This window comes from Cyrtonyx montezumae, unplaced genomic scaffold (genome assembly GCF_038088225.1).
Source record: "Cyrtonyx montezumae isolate F1298 unplaced genomic scaffold, pur_monq_1.0 scaffold_2, whole genome shotgun sequence".
Lineage (NCBI taxonomy): Eukaryota > Metazoa > Chordata > Aves > Galliformes > Odontophoridae > Cyrtonyx > Cyrtonyx montezumae.
The window spans coordinates 18,998,569-19,022,552 of NW_027071936.1; the positions used below are offsets into that span (position 1 = coordinate 18,998,569).

Here is a 23,984-nt window from a genome sequence, read left to right on the forward strand (position 1 = left end):
AACCTATTAATGTAATCCATTCAAGACTTTAGTATCATTGTAACCACAAAAGCATTTACACCCTTCCCTTTCTCAAATGAATGCACGTTCCTGTTTTGTTGTTAGGCTATTTCAGAAAGTGGGGAAAAAAAAAGGCACCATGGCTCTCCACTGTACTTCCATCACTTGCACCAACATGTCTGTTAAGAAGCGGTAGCATAGGTGCCAAAGTTAGTGTAATCTGAGTGGTTCAGAAAGAAAAACATTTCTGGAAATGAAATATTTTTCCATTCCTGTCTTTTAAATGAGATAAGGTACCTAATTCTACGAATGCTACTTCAAAGAATAAGGAAAGTTTCATTTGTTCTGCCCAGCATGGTTAAGTCTGTCATCTTTTCCTTCTTTACACTACTGCTTAATCACCTCATAATACAGCTACACCTGTACTCTACAGAGAAGCTACATGTGTTCATTCATATTTTCTTGGGATTGCTGAAGAGCCTCCAATCTTTGACCTGGTAAGGAATATTTCACACTTCCCAAATGCCTTTGACTGAGTATTAAAGCTGTTATTTTAGACTACAATACCATGAAAGTGTAATGCCAGCCCACAAGACAGATTGCAAAGTCATGGAGCTATAGCTATGAAAACAGTGCAGTTAACAACACAATTTCAGAAGCATTCTGTTACAAGCTATTTATTAGAACTTCACTTTGACAATAAATAAGATATTCTCCAAGCAAAACGCAATTATTTAGAAAGTTAAACAACTGAAGTTTTCACAATGTTTGCTTTTTTATGTACAGGATTTACTGTATTTTAAACACCAGTTCATCTGCAGCTGTACAACAGTAGGATATCTTTTCAACTGACACAGCAGGGGGCTGCCAAGACATCTTCAATCTGGAAGCTGTGTGTGCAAAAAATAATCCAAAAGCACATCAAGCTGAGGTTAGATAGCCCACCTGTTACAAATGAATCTCTGTTCATTAGATCAGCCATTGCTGAACTCAAATTCAGATGTGTGGCTTGCCCAGAAGAAGCAGCACCTTGCAGATTTACCCTTTTAAGCAACTAGTAAGCCACTAGATCCCAACAGCACAAGTTAATCATTTGTAGCCTCCTATGCTACTGCACAACCTGTTTTGCCCTCAATACAAGTGGCACAGAACACATTTCTGTAAAGGATAATCATTTTCAGTGTTGTAGTAAGTGCAAACCTATCACTTCCACTTACTGTTAATTAGGAAATGTCTTTTGGCTTTGGTAAAACAAGTCTATATTTCACTTAAACACTCAAGACACGTAACATGTCTATAAAATAATACTTTTGAGAGTTTGACATTCAAAGTTAACTTCAAAATAATGTTACTGTTAAATAAGCACCAGATTTTTCCCTATGTTTCTTCCTTAAAAAAGGAGTCTACAAAAGACTTTTTAAACATTAGTTCTGTTAAGAGATGTAATTAAAGACATGATTCTTATGGTATGATCAAAGCCATGTTTTCAAAGCAAGCATTACATATTCTGTGCATCTTCCCATCTTCTTTAAGTGCAGAGGTGCAAGTCTTGAAGTTACGCAGCTACAATTGAGTTACATCTGCTTGACGACCCTGAGGCTTTAAGAAAATAAACATGGACAGTTTTAATAGCCTTGATCTTCAACATAGTTTATGAAACTAACTTTGCAATACGTCATGAGGTTCTGGTACACAAGTGTGGCACTAAGCCCTACCCTTATTTCTAACAATTTCCAGTAGTAGCACAACCATAGATGACAACCAACTGAAATTTGAGTTTGGCCTAGTGAACATTTTGTCAATTTTTTGCTCCTTATAACCACCCTGTTAACTGTCAAGAGCATCTCTGTGCACTTCCAAACAACTTTACCCAAGGCCTGGCTGACTAGAGCTTTGAATACTACCACAGTATAGAAAGTTAATAATCAAAGTATAAAACAGGAACAAAACTAACAGCTTTCTGGAAGAGTTTTAAGCAGATGCAGAGAAAAAAATAGTTTCAAATAAGAAGAAAAATGCATTCTTACAACTAGGTGCTTTGAGGCTCTGAGGACTCAGAAGCAAAAATACTCTGAACCTTAAAAGATTCAACAGGAGTGCTGAGAACACCACGCTTTTGAGGAAAAAAACCTTTTGTACTGTCTTAAGAGAACATCTTGACATTCAATCTAGAAGAGCCACTGATTGACAGCATACATAAAAACTAAATTCTGCCTCTTTTGGCTGAAGTAGAACTAAAAGTATGCCAGGCCTGTGTCCTGGAAAAACAGGATTACAGATGCCTGAACAAGTCCAGCTTAACTCATATAAACAAACTCAGGTTCCTTTTTTGCTCAGAGTCTGACTAATAAGTGAATACAGTATTCTGGAATCAGCAGCAAGAACACAATCAAGCCCTTTTTCTTTTAAGCACAAGATCTATTTCTCATTGTAGGATTGGGCTGTCCTCAGATCCACAAAACTTGAAGAAAATCTAGACAGAATGATTCACTGAGAGAATGTTTTTAGATGTTATTTAAGGAGGTGTGGAATATTGCAGTGTTTCTGAACCTCAAGTCATAGAGGTTGCCCAACCCCTATGACTTCAGCCTTTGAACACAAAACACTTCTCACAGTCTTACCTTGACAAAGATGTGTGTAGGTATGAACCGTCTGAGCAACTGATTAGTGAAGCTTGGGAATCGCAGTAAGTTAATATGAAGAGATGGAAACTGTTGATATCCAGCCATCAGAGGATAGAAGTTGTATAACAACTCCTGCTGCGTGTCAGGAAGGATTCTTAATCGGATCTTAGAAAAGAGAGAAAGCCACATAAGCTCTTTGGCAAACACCAATTTGCTGTTAATGCTTAATATATTATTTCCAACTTCTGAGTTGGAAAAAGTCAACTATGCAGCTACTTTCCTCTTTTGTTTAAGACAAACAACTTACACAGAAATAACATGTTACCTATGAACAATGTGACACATGTTCCTAACCAGGCTTCCATTTGACCCTTCTTATAAAGGAATCTTCATGCATGTGTCCTTTCAGACAGACCTTACCATACAACATTTGCAAAATGAGTTTGTCATCACTGAAAAATCAGTGCAAATCTGATTAGCATCTTTTTTCACTACTGGATAAACCAAACTGATTAGGAAATGTGACATTTTTATACCTGCTTAAGGCCAGAGAACATGAATGCATCGCTGGGTTCCATTGACACCTCCACATCCTGGACTAAATTGGTTTTATTTTGCAGGTGATATCTGACAGGGAGGGATTCCCGGACTCGACCAAATGATGGCAGATCTTTAGGAAGAAAGTAATCTCAAGTTAAAAAGCACATTTAAAAGTTTCATGCATAAAAAAGCAAGCCCAGAGAGTAGTGAAAAGTTTGAAAAGAGAAAGTAACTAGGCACCTACAGTATTTCAGGAGATCTTTCAGAAAAAAAGGGATTAAGGAACAGAATACACCTATTTAAGTTTTCCACTTACTTAATACCTAGTTATAAAGCCTCCTGACTGTTCACACTATGCAGGAATGCTAACTAAGAAGTCTCTTTGCTGCTGAGTATCTTCAGCTTGCCAAAACTATTAGATACTGTGATGTTCAAAATACATCAGGAAATAATGACAGAAGCATCTCAGTACAAGTAAAAGCAAACTGAAGAAATCAGAGGAATTGCATGCGTGCAATGAGCTCTGCAGTACTGCTCTGCTCTCATGTATGTCAAGTGCCAAAAGAGAAACAGTTCACCTGCCCGCAAGCAGTTCCAGTTCTCCAGGCTGCTACTTTCCTGGGAAGTGGCCAGGGTGTGGGTGGATAGAACAATTCTTGCCATAGGCATCTAGAGAAACCCTGCTGGGAAGGTTGTGTCAAGAAGTAATGTGGCCTCCGTGCTTACAACTTAGTCACTTTTGAGAGTGCACATTCACACACTCATCTTCCAATTCTTTCCTAGAACTGAGAAGTGAGAAGAGGGGCAAGGCATTTCAAATAAGGCAATTTCTGTCACTAACTTCCTGTCTTTTGCTACAGCAAATGCAAGGTACAAAACTTGATGTTGCAAAACATAACAGTCATTTACCTGTGAAGATTTAAAAACATTTAGGCAGAGCATGTATAGTGACAAATTAACATCACCTGCTTTAACATGGAGGGGAATGCTTTCTACAATCACATGTGGCAGAGTAATGACTGTACTAACAACAGGTACGCTTTCCACAGGTGAACTTCTGCAGAAGAAAAAGTCAAACAGAACACAATGAGAGTTATGCAATGTAAAGTTTTAAGTGAGCGTGCCATAAGAACACCACTTAACACACGACTAAACTAAAATGACAGTAATTTCAGTGGTGGGAAAAAAATCCCCTTATTCATTGTTGGAAGTGAGCACAAAAAGTGCCATTACATTGAGATAAAACAGAAAAAGGTAAGAGCACTAAACTGCTCTATATTACAAACAGAAGACAGATATACTTGAGTGTTTATCCTTGAAAACAGAGTGAAAACAAACTCTGAGTCTAAGGTGGGAAAATATTTACTTTTCCATTTTAAAATTCTGTTCATTTTACTATCTCCAAATTACTACTTTGACCTGGCTTCGGGCAAAATATTTCATGGTTAGTGAAAACAGAGTGGAAGGCTTTGTCATTGACCTAAGATCTTACAAAGAAGAAAGCTTCATGGAATGTTAAAACTGAGATCACGTGGCTTTTTTTTTTTTTTTTTAAGAAGTGAAATAGGTATTTACTCCAGAGCCTAACCAGGTTATCAGATAGCCCTTGCTACAGGATGACCCAATACATATAGCAGCCAAAAAACATTATTACGAAACCAGACCAGTTGATGGCCTCTCCCCAGCCAGGCCAAGAGCTGCCTACCTCTTCCAGGAAATGATATAGCATCCAGTTGCCACTCCACCACTATTAGTAACTGGAGGACATCGTAGGCAAAAGCATTCACTGGCACTCTCACCTGTCTGTAAAACAACTATCAGCAAGATTTTGTTTAAAATCAAAGCACAATCAATACTTCAGACACCACTAAGTCTAAACAGTCACTATTATACACAAATGTTCAGATAGAAAAGACTTGAAGTACTTTGCAAACTATATGTGCATCATACATTAATTCAATAAAGACTAAACTATCCATCAAATAGAAGGATGGGATATAAATTGTGTTCTGATAAGTGAAGAAGGCATTAAGCAGCCTACTTCTAGAGTCTGATAAGCAAATCCTGTTGAAAAGTCACCCACACTTACTTCCAACTTACATAAATAAAATATCCTCATGACAGAAAACAAGAAAGCTTACCATTTTCCACATAGGACTCCAGCTGATCAACTGAGGTCATAGAAGCTGACAGCTGTAGCTGGCTGGTTACAATAGTGAGGGGCCAGGGTGAGGCACTCAGGATGTCAGTCATCAGTAAAAATGGTATGTCTGCAAAAACTCTGTCCAGGTGCTCCAGCTGGCAAGATAAACACAAGACCAGGCTACTTCTCACTAAACAGGGCGTGACTGCAAAAAGTGGCATGATTCCATAATACTTTTCAGAACACATACCTTTGTGGAGACAAATTTAATGGCAACGTCAAAAGGAAATACTGTTTCTATAGTTACAGTCTCATCCTGTATAGGTAACAAAAGGAGAAAGAGGATGAGGGGGAAAAAAAGTTATATTCTGTTTCAAACTGGGCAACTGATGTCAAGGATTAATAATACAATTCTACTTTAATCACTTTAAGTTCTTCCAGACTACAATGCATCCATGTTTACTTTAGTACTTTTAAATTATGCTTTTTAAAGGGAATAGACAACAAAAGTTTATACCCTGGTTACACTTACAAAGCTGCTCATCCTAAAATTAGATTCCCATACCGATGATTTTGCCTTTTACCCCCTCCCAGTCTACTAAATGCTTTCAAGAGTATTGGCAAAAAACACAAGAAACATTCTCAATCTAAAGACAGTCTTCAGCAACTGGACCATCTTTATACCGTACCCGGTGGCATTTGCAGAGGATTTCCTTCCCTTCAACAGTAGTGTTGATCAAGTAAGAGACATAGACAAGAAACATCCTTGCACCAACTGTTCCACAACGAATGTATATTGGTTTTTCCAGCTGCAAAATAAAGGAAATAATATAAACCATGCTATACCTAAAATATATTAGTTAGGCCTAGAACTGTCCAAAGTTTTAGATCATCATCTCACCTAGACCAAGAGAACAATACTACAATGGATATCATTTTGATCATTAACAATCTACTAAACTGTATGATCTTAAACACAGAAGATTTTAGGAGTAATACAGCTCCAGCTGCTTCCCTAATGATCATCTGCTATTTAACAGTGCCAGAAAAGAACCTTGTAATATGATATACCCAACTTCTGACTAATTAGCCACAATCTCAATTTGGTATAGCATCTGCATATTTGACTCTGTCCAAGTTGAATCACACTGCTGATTATTATCCATTGCCCAGTAGCTAGTAAATTCAATTAATAGTTGAGACAAACCTCCTTATGTTTTCTCAGCTGTATCATCAATACTAGAATACGCCCTATTCCTAGATCAGTCAAAAAGGTGATCTAGTTGAAGGAATGCCAAACTACAAGTAAGCATTGTGGAAACCATGCCATGAGTATTTCATTTATTAGCTCAGAGAGTAGAAACTAAATATGGCATGAAAGTCTTGATCTTTGACCCCATTTCCTTAACTGTGATATAGAAGTAAGGCCATAAGCTTTCACCTTTTCCCCTGGTTGCAAATCTCCTATAGGGATATCAGTAAGCAACGCAGGAAAAGAATCATCACATGTGTCTGTTCCTCGAAGAGTCACTTGAGTTTTCTGAGTCAAGTTGGCATCTTGCCCTAGGATTAAAGACAGGGTTACACATCTGTACATATCCTCACAGACTTCCAATCATTGAAGCATATAAACCATGACTAAGAGCAAGACACTCAGCTCAGAAAGCAATACACTAGGAATCAAAATTGCTATTTGGTTGAGAGAAGCTTTCCAAAATACAGACAGAAGGGATCTGGCAGCACCTTAATTTTATTTTATTTTTTTTTTAGTGTAAGGTTCACATCCTGCAGCCTTTTCCCTGTTTTATCTGATTAGGCCAGAAGGAAAACAAAACTAGAAATCCCTGCCATATACAAAACAATACAACTATGCGATCCAAGCTTTTCTCAGATTTTTACTTCAGATAAAATACTAAGTTTCACAGCTCTGTGATTCTTATGTTTTTGAAAATACAATTTAATGGTTTTAAATACTTTTAAAACTATTCTCCCATACCTGCATGGAAAATAGGTGGTAAAAAATGCATTGATGTTAAATGACACTATTCTTCAGTCAAGAGTTGACTAGAATAATAACATTACAGCAATCACACTGGAAAACTTTCAAAGTGAAATAAGTCACATCTTGCCAAAAAAAATTGAACTGTGGAAAATATATTATCTTCACTATAAATGAAATGTCAAATTCCAAGTGTTTTACTGTAAAATTAGCAAGCTCATAATGACCTTGTGTATCACATGTTAGGATTCAAGATCAAGGGGGAGAGGAAAGGGGAAAAAAAACAACAAAAGACCACTGCTTTAGGAACCAAGCACAAACATCAACTAAGTTTAAAGAACACTCTATTGACTTCAAAGAGAACATGGTTCTATTTCCTATATGCTAGTAGCTTTAATTTTTTTTTTTTTTTGCCTTTCAAGATAAGGGCTACAAACAGGCATACTGATAAAACATACTTGGTCTTTGCATCTTGAAAACTGGCAGTAATAACTATCACAACTAACAGGAACATGAAGTATTTGTATAGTTCTGTAGTGCCCCTCTCACTCAAAGGAATACTGTCATCTTCACTACTCCACAGATTTTGGTGGAGGGAGGAAGAAGGGGAAGGGAAAAAGGAGAAAACCCACAAACATTCTTCGAACGTGTTTATCAAGATCTGTCTTATGCTTACCGCTCAGCAAGAAAAATAAAAAAATAAATGAAAAAATCTCATGAGAAAATAAGTTTAGATACTGAACAAATTAAATAAAGATTAAGAAAGAACACTAAAGGTTCTGTGCACTCTTTTGTGCGTGCAACACTATTGGCAAGCAGAGGTTGAAATAACCATAACTGAATAAGTCTGTTAGCTTTTTTTCTTATCATTATCTCATAATTCCTAGCCTTGGCTTGGCTCTTAATCACCACAGGAAAGCTGTTTACTATAGTTCTCATTGCATCAAAAACAAGGAACCTATTAGGATACCGCTGGATGAAAGAAAATAACCCCAAATACCTGGCTTTAAACCTGCAGTAAGCTTAACATCTTTGGCCACTGTCTCCTCATGTGACTCAATAGTCACAATCAAACAGTACATTTCATTAGTCAGGGCAGGAGGTTCATGACGAAGCTGAACAGAAATGTTTGGCACTCTAGAAATAATCCTTTAAGAGAAAAGATTCAGTTATTGGATGTTTCTTAAATAATGAGTTTAAGCCTAGTTTAAAAGAGATTAAAACAGCCCTATTGTTCAGGGAGTTCTGACAACTACTGAGCTATTCAGTCAGGAGACAATATTCCTGAGAAGCAGCATGACAGTTACAACTTTAAAAATACTGACTGAAAGCCCACTAGAAAGCATTAACAAGTTCAGGCTTCCTGACAAGAAATAAGGAAGTGCCCCCACCAACAGCAATCTGATTTAGTTCTTTTGAATAGATCTAGTTAGTGTTGACCTATTTATTAATGATTATTTTCTAATAAAAGATTCTTTGTGCATGAAATTTTGTGAGTATGATAGCACCTTGCATGCACAAAAATATAGAAAAATGTCTGCCAACAGGTGAGGGGAGGAACTACAGCATATCTAGAAGATCAGAAGTCAAATAAGATAGTATCTATCTTACTCTAGTTAAGCAAAGAAGTTCACACTAAAGTCCCAACAAGTCCACAGTCTTCTTTTAGACAGTGATAAGGACTTGACAAAAGACAATACTTTCTCTCAAGCTTTTACTTACATAGTGCTTGCCTGAATAGCCAAACTGTCCCAATGGACTTCATTATCTGGAAGCTTAGGTCTTCGCCTGAATGAACGCGCTGCCTGCAACGCTTCTTGAGATGAAGCAGCATCTCCACCTCCTCCACGCCAATTCAGAATCACACACCGGCCAGATTCACTACCCAAGATCAAATCCACAGAGGTGATCTGATAGATATAAATTTGAATACATACTGTTAACTTTACGATGGTTTTAAACTAAGACGGGAGGTTTAGGTTAGACGTTAGGAGGAAGTTTTTCCACTCAGAGGGTGGTGATGCGTTGGAACAGGTTGCCCAGAGAGGTTGTGGATGCCCCATCCCTGGAGGCATTCAAGACAAGGCTGGATGAGGCTCTGGGCAGCCTGCTCTAGTGGTTGGTGACCCTGCCCGTGGCTGGGGGGTGGAAACTAGAACTTTGAGGTCTCTTTCAACCCAGACCATTCTATGATTATAAGAACATAGACTCCTAACGTAAGCATCTTTATTGCACCTGTATAACACCAAAATGCTTCCAGTGGCTTCACAGACTAAAGCCACAACACATCAACCACCACAGAATTTTTATTTAATAAAAAACATAGTGGAAGAAGATCCAGGCTCATGTGTGTGCAATGTAATATTTTCCAGTTTTCTATTCTCCATAATTGTGTGTGCATATATACACACTTTTCTTATAGCAAGCAGGAATGATGTATTGAATATTTAGATTTTGAAGTGTGAAAGTTTGTTTTAATGTTTGTTTCGGCATTTTCAATGAAGATTTTACACTTGCTTTTGACGTATGGCTTCAAGAATTAAGTTCAATCACACCAGTTATGACTGGTGTGATATTGGAGACAGCTTTGTAGTTTTTAGTTCTTCATAAACATCAAAACGAAAGATATACAATAAATTGACAAACCTCAATCTTCTTTCCTACATCTTCAGTTTTTGCAACAAATTTGAATGTAAACTTCCTTGTTTTACCAGGGACTAAGCACATTGTTCCTTGTGATGAATGTTCTAGAATATCGCTTTTTTGATAGGCTTCTTCTACCACACAGTACTGGTTGTAATCCTGCAGTGGAAGCACAGGGTAAAGTGTTGGCAGTTGCAGACTTGAGACATTAGCAGAGAATAATGACAGCAGAGAAGATACTAATGCTCTGTGTTACTGGATAGAGCTCTAATGGTTCCTCGTGCCTTTCACACTACTGAAGTTAGGCTTAGCAGGTACATCACAATGCAATCTCTTGTGAAAAAGCATCCACTACATTCTCTAATGTAGCTTCATGCAAAAACATAAGAAATAAGACATTAAAGTTTCCAAAGGATAATTTTGAACAGGTTTCCATAGAAAAACAGAAACAGCTAATCAAAATGGATTTGGGAAGTTAACATAATATCAATATAGTAGTCAAAAGTGATAAATAATGCAAAAAGAAAAAACATCTTTCCATCTGAGCTTCTAACATGGGTTTTGGAAAGGCACTTTCGACTAATTTTTTGTCTGAAAAGGCTATTAAACAGTATTCTACTCTTACTGTAAGCTTCTGTCACTAAGTCAGAAATAAAACATGATTACCTGATTGTTGAAGCTGACACAGAGTTTAGAAAACCTGATAGGATGAGGACAATCAGCTCTTAAGTAAATATCAAACTGCACAGGGACATCAACGTGAAAACTTGGAGCAAGGAATTTTGCTTTGCATTGCACTAGAACAAGAAAAAAAAGTTGTTAAATTCCACCACTAAATTCCAGAAGCACTTTTTCCCCTAACAATTACAGAAAAGGACTGTTCTGTGTTTATGAAGGTGTGAGGCAGATATGGGTACTGGCACTGCCACAGAAAGTTACTTCTCAGCACTTGGTTAAAAACTCCACAGAGGGGAAAAGAAACAGATATTGAGCAGAAAAACAAAACCTGGACACTTAACTACCCTCCTGCACATAATGCACTCTCACACCCTCTTCCCATAAAAGGTAATACTCCAAACACATCATGCTCTTTCCTCAGTGCTATTTCAAAGCACACAAGAGCAGAAGTCTGTCAAAAACCGAAAGTTTTCTACTCCCATCATGTATAAAGGTACAGATGGCCACAGCTGGAAACCAAGAGGATTTCCCCCCCCCCACAAAGCACAAAACAATTCTTTCCCAGTAGTCAACATTGAAAGTAAGAGATCACCAGTCCTCTCATCATTTCTTAGTCAATTATACGAAGAACAGTAGGTGCTGACAAAGGTTACATTTTTGCTGACTTTAATATACAGTGTGTATTTTCTCCTAATTAGTTAGGAGAAAGATACAACTACGTTTACATTTCTAACATTCAGTAAATTTCCTGGAACACCTAGTACTTACCAAATGGTATGAAATCTTGGACTTCTATTGTAAAAACATTACTGCCTGCTAAAGAAACACGATCAGACCACAATTTTTGTGATGCTTTCACAGCAGCAGCATCACAGTCAGGTTCAGGTTCAGGGCTCTCATTCTGTATCCAGACAGAGGTTATAAACAAAAAGAAAAGAGGTTACCAAACTCTGATCCCTTCTTAAGAACACGTGAAAGTGTAATAGAGAGCTTTGCCACTTACCATTAGAACTTTTATCAGATTTTTTTCTATTCGAGATTTCTGATCGTCTTTAAGAGTAGATGCTAGGAAACAGAACAAAACCAAGGATTACAACACAGAAACATGTTATTTTACTACTTATTTTACACTTAAGAAAAAGCACTTCTTATTGCTTGAATTTTGGGAAAAATGAATTCTGAAAAATAAATCCTGCTCCCAGATTCAACATCCATCCATGAAGTACTACAGTTCTCATAAGTCTTCCTCCATTTCAATTGTTTCCTCTTATTTTCATTAAGGCAAAATAAAATATTGTTTGGTTAGACGAGCATTTCAGAACTTTTCTTGGGATTTTCCCCTGATATGAATATCTACAGCTTCTTGTTACTGTTACTTAAAAACTGATAAAATAGAAAATAAGTCTGAAAAGTGCAAAGAAGCTTTGATAAGATTAGAAACAGCAGCTCAAGGCAGTGAAAGGAAGAAAAATAGACCAATTAAAAATAAGTGGTCTTCCCTTGAAAAATGAATAAAGGTAGTTTTGTTTTGAGGATTATTCCTTAATATAAAGCAGGATAGGAAGTCTAGCTAACAGAAGATGAGAAACCATTTCTTCCACACCTAACCTAAAATTGGTATTAGTTAGCAAGTTAGAGTATGCAAGGGTTATCTCTGCAATGTCAAGTAGCAGCTATTTGAGAAACCAGCTACCACGCAGCTACCTTAAGTCACACTTTTAGGGAAAAAGATCCTATATGCATATTTTATCAGCAGAGTTCCAGTGAAAGATTTGATGAGCATATCTGTGATTTTGAAGTCCAGGAAGAAAAGCTCTAGCTTTGTTACTTAGTAGAAAACATTTTTCCTTTTAGCTATATTAGATTTCAAACCCTTACTCCCAAAACTTGAGGATTTGCTATTATTAATATTTTCAGCAATACAACTTCCAGTTTAAAGCAAAGCTCTATGGCTCAGATATCCTGATGGGGTCTATTTGAAGTCACTGAATTGTTTGGAAGGGACCTTATAGACAAGTTGGAATATCTAGTCCTAACACCATGCTGTGAGCAGCCACTCACTAGATCAGGATGCTCAGGGCCTCATCCAACCTGGCCTTGAACACCTCCAAACAGCCACAGCTACTTGAGCGGCCTATTCCTAGTGCCTTGCCACCCTCTGAGTAAAGAATTTCCTCCTGGTAACTAACAAGGGCTAGACTGAGATTAGTTTAAAACCTTTACACCTCCTGAAAAATGAGTACTTCATCTTCCCTGTAGGCCCCCCTTTACCCACTGGAAAGCTGCTATAAAAGAGCATGAAAATGCAGATTCCTGCATACAGGGAGATCAGAAATCAGCATGGGCATCTGTCTAAATACACATACACACACATTTGCAGTCTAATATGAGGTAACGTAAGCACTGTATCTGACAGTCTATTGTATCTGTCAGACTATACAGATTATATTTGTCAGACTTCCACACACATGCACTTTTACTTTTTCTATACAGGCAAACTGAGTATGGTTCTGAAGACAGTACCTCTACCCAGTAGTTCTAAAGAGTAGGTTATATAATCCTTTATCTGGGCCATCAGATATGAACACTTGAGAGCTGTTGTCAGTATGGAAGTGAGAAGAGTCCACCATCCTTCACTGCGATATTCACACATGACATAGTCTAACAGCCTGCAAAGTATTAAAATTGAGAGGAAAAACAAGTTATACACTCCAGTATTTTATGACACTTGTTTGTTATCATTAACAAAAATAGATTTAAACTACTGTTTTCAGTAAAGATATACATCAATTACTTGTATACAGGATATATTCCAATAAATACTAAATTACTGCAAAGAAATACACTGCATGTACCTATTTCAGAATAGAATAGTTTTCACAAGAAGACAGGAAGACTCATCTGTCCTTACACAAAGAACAAATAAAGTAACTGAACAGAAAAGTCAGACTAGCATTATATTAGAAACACACTTCAGTGCTGGGTACACTGCAAACTCCCAGGAAAAAACTAACCAATGACACAGAAAAGACCCTTTCCAAACTGAGTAATCTTAGCATTCCTCATGCTGAGATGTTTATTCTTCTCTGTCCTGCTCCCTTCAGGAGTTTCTAGGATCTACAGCCAACATACACAAATCTTTATCAGGCAAACCTGTACATCTTACTACAGCTTTAACACTAAGCAATTCTCACTTGAATACTCTCAATGCAGAAAATTGATTTTATTTAAAAACAGTTTCTACCCACCTAACCACAGAAAAAAGTGCTTGTTTGAAACTCATCCTTGTTCACACAAAAATCTGTCTTGATACAAATTGATCTGTTTATACTACCCTATTTTCTCCTTCTCATAGCTTCCACTTAGCTAATAAGAACACTAAGCATTTCTTCTAGCTCAAACATACTCTTTAGAATATGTGATCTTTGAAACTTAATTAAAAGAAACACTGAGGAACTCCAACCTAATATGTTCTTGGTTCTGTTTCCCCTTAAAAAACACAAACCTAAGAAACTGACAAGACATCTTCAGAAAAGGCAGTAGCCCTACAACTCAGTGCTAAGCTTTCTCAGCTCTGTAATCAGTAAAACAAAAACAAAAAAAAAATCCTTCTTGTAATTCTCTCGTTATATAAAAAAAAAATCAAGTCCAGCTATGTTTTTTTCATATATATATATTTAAGTTCTGTAACTTCGATGTCTTTACTCTGCATTAATTCAATTCAGAAATCATTCCTAGGGGAGTGAGACAGCAATCTGTCACTGAGCTAGAAGCAAAGCAATAAAAACCTGTCCAAGAATGCAATTTCCAACCACAATTTACATTATAAGCTGTCCTATTCTAGTAACTGACTTATCACATCTGCTTTGCTTTCTTCAGTAGAAATTGAGTTGAAACACTTCAAAGCTCACACCGTGATTAAATCCAGGTACTAGCAGCATCTCAGATAAGCTTCCAACATTATGCCACATCAGTAAAACATGAAATCTCAGTAAGAGAAGTAATATGTAAAAGTAGTAATCAGGGAAGGTACTCACTTCAAAGCTTTGGCGTAATCTTTAGCAAAGTAATATTCTTCACCCATTTGAACCACTGTTTAAAAAACAATTTAACAAGAAAGATGTATCAGATTAATGTTGAAAGTCTTTGCAGTGGGATTTAAGAGATGCATCTGATTACTTATACTCACTCAAATGACTTTTCATTCTTGGACATTTGTATTTCTTGAACTGCGCAACAGCATTACTCAACAGAGTAATTATTAGCTCCTGATAGATAAAATTGATATCATTATATATGTAACATTAAAGTTATTCTATTAAAAATGCCTTTTCTAACATAAGACTTACTGAGTGAAGGACATTACTCTCTTTCAGCTGGAGGGATAAAATCCCCATCTTCTCCTTTTCAGGATCAGAAAGATCAAAGCCTGCATAAGACAGTGAATAATCCATGACACTGGAGGTTTTTTTCAGGTTGAAAGGGAACTACATTTGTAGTGAGATGTATCTAATACAAGGTCCAGCACAAACACACTCAAACCCCTAAACATCCTGTTTCCTAGGAGATGGATACAACACTAAAGACTTCAGAACTCAACTGCCTTCCATGTTCTAGGAAGGCAAGTTCTGAACAAGAAACAAGATATTTCTCCCAGAAGTAGTGACCTGAAGCTACTCAAGACAGGAAAACACAGTAAGATGATCAAGTCTTTAGACTGCACTTAATATTAGTATTTATCACATATGTTAATAGAAATCTGTAGCCTCTTTCCTATATTATCTCAAGTAAGAATTCAACCTCACATTTCAAAAGGCAGCATACCCTTGCCTGAAGCCAGAATCAAAGATCTTAGCAGGTAAGGTTTCTCTTCATCTTAAACTGTTTAACCTTGGCAAGTAGATTTTAACATTAAACAGTAACACTTGAAGGTAAAACAGATCAGACTCAAGTACTTACAGAACATGAAAAAAAAATCTTTAGGACAGCGAAGAAGTTATAATATAACTTCTTATATATTATATATATTATATAAATTCATATATATATATATATATATATTAAAAATACCCAAGAGACAGAAGAATAAAGAATAGGAGAAAATACAAGTAGGGAGAACAGGAAGGCAGCTAAAGAAATTAGTCAACCATAATCATCTTAGATCTGTATAATATAAATAAATACAAATATAAGTTTGAACTTCAGATAAAACATTTTCCTTAGCAGGAAAAAACATGAATTCCCTTCTTAGAAGAAAACCTAGTCACGGTATCCTCTCAAATGAATAAAAAAGTTTTTCCAGAAAAAAAAAATATATCTACAGTTGACAAGAATAGATTAAATCATGAATTTACAACAACTCAACTCGGGAACACTGTTACTTTTGCTGTATCCAGTTCTCCAGTGTCTCTTTCCAGGAATGCATTCACTGCAGCACAGTGGCTACAGGTAGCTTAGGCAGTGAAAAAAAAACAAAGCAGCAGCAAAGTTTCAGTGTGGCTTAAGTAGTTTCACTGAATATCCGATTCTGCGTGAGCCTGACATTCCTTTTGCTATTTGTTAGAGATCAAACATCTCCTGAGATTCCAGTTGGTATCTGGTGATGATACTGAATGTCATATCACCAACTAACAACAGTGAGTTCTTAGCCCTACATCTTGCTCTGTGGAAAGAGGATGATGTGCTTATGTCTATTTTGTTAGTTGGTAGGGTCAGAGAGTCAAAATGTTTGCCAGAACTCAACAGATATAAGACACCAAAACATACTTAATGTTCCCTGCCGCCATGGTCTCTGTCCATAGAAGTCAAGCACTCCAGTCTGTGTTTCCAAGGGATCCGGATTGGGATATACCACAGAGGACTGTAAATTTAAGCAAATATGATCATTAAAAAATGGGTTTACACCTTATTTTAAAGCATTAAAAGTGATTTGGTGCTTCAGTACACTGAGGAGCTTGCTTTAAAACTTATAACCTGGCAGTTTACTTATATAAAAATACTACAGCTTAGGTATAGAGAAATACAGTAGAAAAATAAAACAGTAAGGTTTTAGATACCCAAGGGTATATTAACTGTTCTGTAAATATGTCAAGATAATTTGCAGCAAGATAAACAGTAGTTCATTCGTTCATGACTAATCTTTCCAGTATAAAAATGCTACAGGTAATTGTTAGTAAGCATCAGAAAACAATCTTTCCTTTTTTTTTTTTGTAAAAACATTACAGATTACTCTGCTGCAGTTTGAAAATACAACATTAGTTAATTCACTGCCTAGTTACTGACAAAGTAATTTCTCCACTCCCAACTTACATCATGGTTACAAAGCATACTTGCTAGTTGTTTCCGCTCCTGAGCATAGTAGGCAGCTTGCTGGTAGTAAAAACCTGGATTCTGAGTTTGAATTGCTGTCAATCCCAGCTTAATTGCTTCATCAAACAAGTCACCAAAAGCCTGAAACCTATAAAAAGATTTTCTCATAATTAAGTTTAGGTACAGAACCACAGTATGAACCAAAAGGGGCATTACAGCCAGAAGTTCTGGTTAATCTTGAGACAGACAACACTTCTCTGAATTTTTGCATTTAAGTTCTACAGCTGCACTTCTGTCACACCCTGTCCTTCTCCTGCAAAAAGGTGACAATAATCAACCCAAAACAAAATCTCAGCACACAGCTTTTAAGAAAAAGTGCACTTCTTTCTTATATAAATCCAAAGCTTTTCTTACCCAGACAAAACAGTGAGATTCAAAGTTGTACATAAGAGGTAAAACAAACATCACTAAGCAAAAACATACTGTTTAGACATCCAGGCAGCATGTTCAAAAGCCAGTTCTGCACTTCCTATTTTTTTCTTGCATAAGTCTATATGTTTCCTAAACTGAGCAATTGCATCCAATGGAGTATTGTGTTGAAAACAGAGGCGACAGATCTAGAAGAAATAAAAAAGAACACAAATTATACTAACTTAACACATTTCTGAGGAGTTCAAATAACTCAGGAAATAGAGGAAGCAAAACAGATGTAAAACAAAACCTGAAACCATGTGGTTCTCTGTTACATTTAATGTTACTTTTGTTCCCTTCTCCCTCAAATAATCAACGGAAGAAAATTCAGCCAATTCAGGATGGAGCTGTGGAGTCCCTCGAGAAAGAATGTTAACTCCAAAGCCTACAATCACTTCAAGAAGGATTGTGGATTTGATGGAGTCCAACTCCAGCATCATTTTAAATGGTGTAATAGTACTGCCTCACCTAAAATCTCCTATAATGACACTAAAGTATGATCTGGTTCTTAAGGATTACTTTTAAGTGTTATTTTCCTCCTCCAAATAAGGAGGAACTAAACTACCATTATCTAAGTTTATAACAAAGAAACTCATGAAACAAGTATTCCCTTGTACAGAGTTAAAGGTGTTTAGTCTTCAAGATGACTGTAAATCTTCCAGATACTTCTTATCTTCAAGAAAGAATCTTTGTGTGGAATTCAGTCTTTGCAAGTCTGAGTGCAATCGGTATCCCATTGATGGGAGTTTCTAAACTACCTCCTTAAAAAACAACAACAACAAAAAAAGCAGAACACTTTTACACATTAAAGATGTATTAGCTAATTAAATTATTTACTTATTTTAAGAACAGGCTGTCCAAGATAAGAACACTTGTTACCTTGTAGTTTATAAATCCTGCCATGGTCTTGATTTCCAGCATGTTTGTTTCATGAGCCCTTAATTCATGTACAAGATTATATGCAGTCCTGTAATTTCTAAGTATAAATACTTAAATCAGAGTTAGTTCATACAAGATAACAGAATTTACAAGCACCATTACTTATGGCAGAAAATAGTCTAATTGGAGCGTACTTTCCAATTAAGAAGGCATCCCAACTTGCATATTTGACTCATTTTGCATTTGAGAAAATATTTCAGTCTATAGCTTAACATTAATTTGAGGTTGAGAGGATGGAGGAAAATTACACAAGCCTTACTTGAGAGCATTCTGTGTATCCTGTTTCAGCTCACTGAAGAATGCTATTTTGAACTGGTGTCTAACGAACAGAAGCTGCAAAACACAAGCAATATACATCATTCACAATCATCTGAACATGCCTTTTAAGTACAAAGCAGATACAGTTGATAGCTTCAGAGGTCTACAGAATAGAATATCTGGCTTCAAAGACTGATTGTGCAATTATTTCCTAGTTCTCTGTGCCACCATGACACAGCAGTGACCAACCTTCCAACAAACTGAATCTACTCTCAGCTTCCCACCCTGGAACAGGGTAAGATACCGCATTCAAACTGCTTAAATCATATAATTTTTTTCTCTTCTGAAATTAGAAAGCTTCATTTTTGGGTAATGGTTCCTCCTTTATGATGTGAAGATGACAAGAACTAGAGCAAATCCAATCAAAATCGAAGTTTACCTTGCAGAAAACAAAAACAAACTTTCTACACTAAGACAAAGGGACTCAAGTCGGATGGGTGCAAGGAGTGGAATAAAAATAAAGTTTAAGCAACAAACAGACCTTGTTTTCCTGTTTCAACACGCAATTCAACTTGCATAATATTGCAAAAAAGGAGTAACATTACCTGGTGTGTGGTTTTGTTCAAGAATTCCTTATGAGATTTGACTCTTCGTATTTCTGTGTAATAGTAAGTCTGTGCATGCTCATAGAATGCATTCTCCAACCTGCAACAAAGTTGTCCATAAGTTTCTATCACATAGAAGAAATCACAGTAACTTCAGAATAAGTTACTTTAAATCATGCTTACCTTGTGGTTGGCAAAAATAGCTTTAAAAAAATCACTAAGATCTTCTGTATGTTTACCTATGTATATAACATATAATATATATGTTATATGTATATAAGCACACACTGTAAGTGCATGCAGATGAAAACTCTTCACACAAAACCTCATGGAGAGGTAGCACAAAATTAAGTAAAAAGCTTTGAGACCCTCCTCATGGATTGATTTCTAGTAGAACAACCTCTAATATTTAAGGTGAGAAAGTCCATCGAAAAGCTGTCAGGATCTTGCAAGGCAATAGAAAATGGAGATCCCTTAACCAAAGCAAGCAAACCTTGCAGAGGTTCCTGGGATAAGACTTAACAGGTCAAAAATTTTGTCCGGGCTAGACTGGGGAGGGAGGAATGGAAGGCAAAAGGCTGCAATAAGTAAGAAGATTACAAAGTCACAGACTAGGTTTCCTCATTCTGTCCAATCAACAACAGCTACCTGGATTATAAAAGTGATGGTCAAGCTTGCATCCACAAGATAAAGAGCTAATGACAAGTCACAGGGGAAGCAGAGACAAAAAGGTCAATAGAACTGAATACAGCACAAGGTGGAAGAAGATCTAGAAAGAATATGCTACATAATCAAGGCAGAGTAAAATCAATCACAGCAGGAGAACAGGAGGGAAATTCATTCAATAGCAGGGCCAGACACAGAAAAAAGGATGAAGTACCAGATTTGTGATTTAGCTGAGAAGGGATGACACTACAAGATAAAGGAGAATCACAACTCATGTTCTATTCACCACACAACAGAAAGAATGGGGATGGAAGCAAAGGAATGGAGCACTGAACAACTACGAGGTCAGAGCAAAAAAATATAAATATAAAAGGAAAGCATGATAAATTTAAAATGCCTAGCATACTTACGTTAGCTCTATATTGCAGCTGTGTAAGATAAACCACCACACAGGGAGTAGGAGAGTTTTTCAAAAATAGTTATTTTACTACTATAAAATGCCAATTTAAAAAGTCAAGACAAGTAGAATCAGAAATTCTGTTCATGAATATACTCAGCTTTTTTTAACGTGTAAAAAAAGCTGTTAACCTTTAATGATCTAGCCCTATCTTCACAAAGCTGGAGACGGCTATGAATTGCCTTGGTTTGAGCTTGTGTTTTTAGACTCTCTCCCCTGTTCTGTTTTTTGAAAAGTCTTGATAATTTATTTGAAGATGTACACTCTGTATACTTCAAAATATAAAGTGTGGTGAATGTAAAAAAAATTGCAAATATTTGCATCCAGAGAAATACTACTTAGTATAAATAGAAATAGCTATCTATACTACCAGGAAGAAGAGGTAGGGAAGAAAAAAGTGATCTATCTAATGTTTGTGGGGAAAAAAACATTTAGAATCATCATCGACAAAACCATGATAGAGGTAGAAAAGTCTACTTTGCCTCTATCTGACAGGAAGAAGGGAAGATCTTGGGATACTTCATGATAGTTCTTCGGAACCACAGAGCAACATCTCTGACAATCATATCTCAACCTCAACTAGAAAGGGGAGATCTATGGGATTCATCAGGTTGCAGAATAATAGGAGGAATTCCAGTGAGCAGGCAAAACATTCACTGCTGGTCTACAGTGAGAATCTCAACCTACCAACTCTCAATCACCATTGCTACACTAAGCAAAGCAGTGACTTGTAGTCCTTACCTTATAATATAGCCAACAAGATGATCAGTGTGTGGAAGCACAAAGAGGGATTTTCCAGAAAGGTCACAAGCATTACATAAAGCTGCCGCCCGCTCTGATGCAATAACATCTTCCCCTAGTGAAGGCAAGAAAACCACAGGTAAACACTATGTGGTGCTGCAATGTCAAGTGACCTCTAAAACCTTGACTAGTGCACGGTACAAGAAACCCTAACACAAATAGAACAAACAAGGAATTTGGCCTTTGTTTTTCCTCAATATTACATGCCTTATCCAGTGGACCACATCACTCAATTCTTCTAGGAGTGGTTTATCTAGCAACAAGACGTAAGTATGACTATTCCTTTCCTTAGATTTCTGATCTGTCTCACATACTTGAATATCCTGCACGTTAAGTAAAATAATGGCTTGCCAGACACTAAAATATTCACCTATAGCTGAAACAGTGGTTCCAGAAAAAGAAGGTTAAAATACTTCAAATTTCATAGCCCCACTTTGACTCGTGTTTTTCCTCCACATTCCCTACTTCATATCTTGCCATTAAAAGGCTTCTTCATTCCAACATAAAGAACATGAGCTTTTCTTCAAATACAGAGAAGAATCGCAGCCATGTGAGAAATATGACTTCCCCACCATATCCCAAATTGGTGTAGGAAAGCATCATTCAAGATTTGACTCCTGCAGCATTTACCTCTTCCAAAAAAGTTCTTGCTCAGAGAGGAAAAACATAGCAAGCAACATAGATGGTTGGAAGGAACATTCAATAATTTCCCTATTAATATGTAAAAGTAATTTGCATAGCCTCACTAAAAAATGGCACTCAAAGAATACTCAGCAACATACCAAGTACAAAAGCACATTGTACTACAAAAGTACAATGCTAGCTGAGAATGTATGCGTGAAAACCACAAGCTGCCTTTTTTTATGTTTCTAAGTTTTATTGATTAATACAAAGTTCAACTAAAGGTTTCTGCAATTACCCTCAGTTCTCAGTGCTTTTACTTTTTCTAGATCTCAAGTAAGCTTTAAAATACAACTTACTTTGAAAACATATTGTCATGGGTGTTAAACTAATGAACTACATTTGATACATATTATCGAGAGATGGACCAGACCTGAGAGTAAGTAATTAAGGATCAAAGTTTCACCTTTAGTCAATTGCACTCAGCACCACCTCCCACAGCTTCAGTGTATTTTGCACATGTAGATGACATTATATTAAGAACTGCAGTTAAATTCAACAGACTAGTCAACTCAGACAGGCGTTCTCAAAAATGAGAACATCACAATCACACACAAAGCTTTCTAGTACCTGGAGGCAATGGTGTTTTTTTCTGAATCAAGACCACAGCAACTTTTGTATTTCTTCCTTGCAAACTCTGCCTAGAATAAAAATAACACAGCTCATTAAGGCTTCACTTCATATTTGTGAATAAACAGATTAAATTATGCTACATAAGAAATCTAACCGAACACAGTATGGCACATCATGTACAGAACACAGTGTTCACCCTTCATTAAGATAGGAAAGAATAACTGCACTGAGTTCAGCAAACAACACTTCATAAGCTGTTTTTACCTAAACAACTTCTCCAAATAAGAGCGTCTTTTGCTTTTTAACATACAGCTGAAAGTAAACTCAAGAACCCCTCAATTTGCATCTAAGAAGATTATGTATTTAAATGCATTACAACACAGAAAAGACTCCACAATTTACACTTCACCAATAGCTTGCAGTACATTACAAAAGAGACAGAACACTACCTGACAATTTCAACCCGAGTGGCACATTCTGACTGCTTTTCTTTCCATTGCGGCTCATCCCAGTCCAGTTCATAGAACACCACCACGAGTGCAGGAACTAAATTCAAGTGTTTGTTCATCCAACCCGTCTTCAGGATCCCTTTTGGAATATACCACTCATAGGAGGTCCTCTGAAAATATTGAGGGAATTAGAAAGGGCTACTAATAAATTAATTCACAATCTTTTCTGGTACAGGGGAAGAAATGGCAGCACATTCTAGGTACTCAAGGCTACATTTGTTATTTTTCTTTTAAGATCCTTCCCCTCAAGCCTTTTCTTCCTATCAAGCAAGGCAAGCCACGGCCCTCAGCATCAGGGCCCAATGCATATCTGCATCAGATATAGCATGATGCAGATATCAGATACCTGCGTGAGATAGCATCAACAAATGACAATGGGTACCAGGCAGACTTGGCAGAAAGGTTAAGCACAGAATTGCAGAACTGTAGAATTGCTTGGGTTGGAGGGGAGAGGGGACCTTAAAGCCACTCCCAGTCTCACCCCCTGCCATGGGCTGGGTGCCCCCCACCAGCTCAGGCAGCCCACGGCTCATCCAACCTGGCCTTGGGCATCTCCAGGGATAAGGCAACCATAGCTCTGGGCAGCAGTACCAGCGAGAAACCTCCTCTTCACATCCAATCTAACCACCCCTCCCTTGTAGTTTGATGCCCCAGTGTTGTCACCGCGCTCCCCGATGAAGAACCCCCCGCTATGCCCCCACAGGCTCTCTTTAGGTACGGCGGGACAGGTGCTCAGCACTCAAAACAGCCCCGGCCGCTTGCTACCTTCGTCCGGCACTTGGGGTACTCGTGGTCGCCAGGCAGCACTTTGAAGGAGATGGGGACGCGGTCGGCCCTCCGGTTGGCGCAAAACGCGTCCCACACGGCCCGGTGCACGGCGTTGTACACTACGTCCAGGCCGGTGAGCGTGACGAAGGCCATGGGGCGGCAGCACAGCTCCACCGGCAAGTCCCACTGGCTCGGAGTCATCCTGCTCTCCACCTCCGCGGCCCCCGGCCGAAGCGGGAGGCCGGAGCTGCAGCGGGGAGCCGGGCAGCGCCGGCACCGGGGATGAAGGCGGAAGGCGAGGCGGGCCGCCGCCTCAGGAA

At 37.6% G+C, this 23,984-nt stretch overlaps 1 protein-coding gene across 1 annotated transcript; it reads right to left on the minus strand.

The window, feature by feature from the left end:
* Positions 1-1,277: 1,277 nt before the first annotated feature.
* TRAPPC11 (trafficking protein particle complex subunit 11) lies at positions 1,278-23,952 on the minus strand. The gene is made up of 29 exons (XM_065736537.1): positions 23,662-23,952; positions 22,837-23,006; positions 22,385-22,455; positions 21,074-21,188; positions 19,210-19,309; positions 18,606-18,679; positions 18,287-18,383; positions 17,420-17,553; positions 16,937-17,084; positions 16,394-16,487; positions 14,977-15,056; positions 14,817-14,895; positions 14,665-14,719; positions 13,151-13,296; positions 11,631-11,692; positions 11,396-11,528; positions 10,616-10,746; positions 9,953-10,108; positions 9,029-9,216; positions 8,307-8,455; positions 6,749-6,870; positions 5,997-6,116; positions 5,558-5,623; positions 5,306-5,462; positions 4,870-4,978; positions 4,130-4,221; positions 3,161-3,294; positions 2,622-2,789; positions 1,278-1,599 (listed from the first exon to the last, which is right to left on the minus strand). The coding sequence occupies exons 1-29, from the start codon at positions 23,863-23,865 to the stop codon at positions 1,564-1,566; spliced, it is 3,390 nt and encodes a 1,129-aa protein (XP_065592609.1). The 5' UTR covers positions 23,866-23,952; the 3' UTR covers positions 1,278-1,563.
* Between the last annotated feature and the right edge of the window lie 32 nt (positions 23,953-23,984).

Bases quoted from the DNA above. Each gene is read 5' to 3' on its own strand.
- TRAPPC11 (XM_065736537.1), bottom strand. From the start codon at position 23,865: ATGACTCCGAGCCAGTGGGACTTGCCGGTGGAGCTGTGCTGCCGCCCC. The intron at 23,007-23,661 runs GTAGCAAGCGGC...CAATATTTTCAG, and splicing joins ACCCCAAGTGCCGGACGAAG to AGGACCTCCTATGAGTGGTA. The intron at 17,554-18,286 runs GTAACAAGTGTT...TATTTCTTCTAG, and splicing joins CAGGATTTATAAACTACAAG to ATCTGTCGCCTCTGTTTTCA.